The sequence below is a fragment of the Anomaloglossus baeobatrachus genome, chromosome 5 (assembly GCF_048569485.1).
Source record: "Anomaloglossus baeobatrachus isolate aAnoBae1 chromosome 5, aAnoBae1.hap1, whole genome shotgun sequence".
Classification (NCBI taxonomy): domain Eukaryota; kingdom Metazoa; phylum Chordata; class Amphibia; order Anura; family Aromobatidae; genus Anomaloglossus; species Anomaloglossus baeobatrachus.
Window position 1 is genome coordinate 493,065,182 of NC_134357.1, and position 2,894 is coordinate 493,068,075.

Sequence of the window (2,894 nt, forward strand, 5' to 3'; positions counted from 1 at the left end):
CTCATTGCATAAAGCAAGTTAACAGCTATCACCACTCACAAACTCACCACTCACAAACATCATATTACATGTAGGCATCTGTATAGATGCACCAATCCCATTATCCACGAGGGGGGTGACTAGGCTTTACTGGTTGTTTGCTGTACATGAGTGTGTGGGTTGTGTGGTGGTATGCCAATGAGGGTGGAGTATGGTACAATCTCTGTAACTACCGTGTTTTGCCAGGGCATCACAACCATATGCTGAATTAAGTAACGCAGGCAGCAAGATTGAAACAACATAAATTTATTATTACAATGAAAATATAACAATCAATTGAAATTAATTTCAAATAACAAAACAACAACAATAACAAAATTTAGTGGCCGTCTTCATATTGGTGGACATATTCAGGCCGGGTGGGAGATGACAGTTGGCTTAAAAATGAATCATTTGAATACCTGGGATAATGTGGGGGGGGAAACTGTGGGGGGGGATACTGTGGGGGGGGATACTGTGGGGGGTGGTCAAGCTGCAAGCGTGGTGGATGCATCCTGTTCGGTGTACTTTGCAGGGGCTGGCGAGGAATCCATGTATTAGAATCATGGGACTGGTTCTTCTTGCATATCGTGTCATTGTCATCCAGTTCTCCTCGGCCTGCCTTTCTTAGGACTTCCAACATCAGTCTTTCGGCTTGCTCCCTCTGTGTGGAATCCAATTTGCAGAGTCTGTCCGATGCAAATGCGGCAAAGCTATCGACTGGGGTGCTTTTTGGCTGTGATAGCAGTTGGGTTGCCAAAGAATAAAATTCAGCCGATGTCACAGGGGTGTTGGCCTTCTTTTTGCGTAACTGTCTTCGCCGCATTTCACCAGAGGGTGCAGGTGCCTCATTATCCTCCACAATAGGCTCGCTCGATGTGGTGGGGTTCTCATTCAATTGGGGCCTCACCATATCTGTCTGAGGGTTCTGCGGGAACAGAAAAATAAATGTTAATTAAAAGTCATACATTAATAGTTAGTAAATTTAATTAAAGTGTGACAAAATTGTATTGGAGTGTACTTATCTGAACTGGAAGGGATAACATTTCCAAACTGCACAATAAATCATGGCAACAATAAGTTACTATTTTGTGTTCCTCAATGGCATGTACATAAAAAGTTTGAATACTATGTAACGTGAAGCAAATAAGGTACTTACATCTACAACAGCGGAGGTGTTGTCATCGATCGGGATGTCATCGTTTTCAATGTCTGCTTCCAGGTCTACGTTTCTTTGGTAGGAGCTTTCCATCATTCGTGGTAGCTCCTGGTCCCTTGTGAATTCCAGGAGATTGAAATACCACAAGGGAGAAACATATACCTGGTCAGTGCCGGCCCCTGACTTTTTTGATTTGTCCACCTTATTTGCTTCTTTCTTATATACAGTCCTCAAGCCTTGGATCTTCTTTTTTACTACTTTGACATCCACCGCCTCGCCTCCACTGTGTTTTTTAAAAAGATCCACCAGTTGGGCATAGGCGGCTTGTTTTTTTATTCTGTCTGAATATTCTGTGGATTTGATTCTCCACAAGCAGGGCAGTGATTGATACAAATCCAACAGCTCACGCACAAAGTCTTCTTTGTTATAATAAGCCATCTGAAATAAAGAATGAAAAATTTATATGTAAACATAAAAGAAGTTGCAATAAACCGATCACAATTTTTGGTTATGGTGTGGCAGAGACTAAAATGGCCGCCCCTATGTGTGGCAGAAACACAAAATGGCGGCTGTAGCTGAGAGACAAAAGATGAAAAAAATCCAGCACTCAAAGCATTCAACTGAAATTGTTTTATATTTTATTCATGGATCTGTGTAATTATTAAAGACGTTTCGGTCATCCGACCTTCATCAGTTTACACAGAAAAGGTTCTGTAGACAGTATGTGACATTGACTGCAGACCGGGACGGGCAGCTTTTTCCTCTGGTCCAGCTTTTTCATATATTTCTACAGAACCTTTTATGCGTAAACTGATGAAGGTCGGATGACGGAAACGGCTTTAATAATTACAGAGATCCATGAATAAAATATAAAACAATTTCAGTTAAATGCTTTGAGTGCTGGATTTTTTTCATTTTTTGATCTGGGGTGGGACCCTATCCAAGCACCAGCGACTATAGAAGGAGTGCCACATTTCTATATTTTATTTAATGAGAGACAAAAGAGCCAGCAATGCTAGGATAGGACACATTACAAACAGCACTATGGAGAGACCCCTCTTTAAAAGGCATTATACACGCACAGATAAAAGCCAGCAACTTTAACTCACATAATAACTATTAACATATATCTAACAGCAATCAACTCACATAATAAATATTAACATATATCTTAACAGCAAGAACATTATTCAAAAAAAAGCCCACCCCCCCAACAAGAAAAAAGACCTACCTTTTCAAAGAAGTGTATATCAATGTAGAATCCAAGCGGAATCGCAAATACGATCTCACCGACACTCGACAGCACTGCAAGGATACTCCAGGTGCAACTGCGGCTTCGATCCGAAAAACACACCAACAAAGCGACCGGGTACAATGGACGAAGGAATCAGGGTGGAGACGCAGGTTCTATCTCAAAGCAAAGCGCAAAAGAAGTGACAAAGGGTGGACGCGATCCAAAATTTAACCGCTAGATACGCCCCCTGCATGCCCAATCAGAACGCAGTATTGGCCGCCAATGAAAGCGGAGGGGGGTATGGAAAAGGCGACGCAAATGTGACTCACTGCATAATGGGATTGGAATCGTTAACATAGTAGCTGTGTGACAGGGTCCTTATCAATCAGAGCGGAGGGGGTGGAAAAGGCGACGCCCGCCCGGCCGCCCAATCAGAACGCAGTATTGGCCGCCAAAGAAAGCGGAGGAGGGTATGGAAAAGGC

General features: G+C 42.6%; 1 protein-coding gene across 1 annotated transcript; it reads right to left on the reverse strand.

Moving 5' to 3' along the window:
* Nucleotides 1-252: 252 nt before the first annotated feature.
* On the reverse strand, nt 253-2,558 carry LOC142310392 (uncharacterized). The gene is made up of 3 exons (XM_075347916.1): nt 2,409-2,558; nt 1,178-1,615; nt 253-946 (listed from the first exon to the last, which is right to left on the reverse strand). The coding sequence occupies exons 2-3, from the start codon at nt 1,613-1,615 to the stop codon at nt 359-361; spliced, it is 1,026 nt and encodes a 341-aa protein (XP_075204031.1). The 5' UTR covers nt 2,409-2,558; the 3' UTR covers nt 253-358.
* Nucleotides 2,559-2,894: the final 336 nt, after the last annotated feature.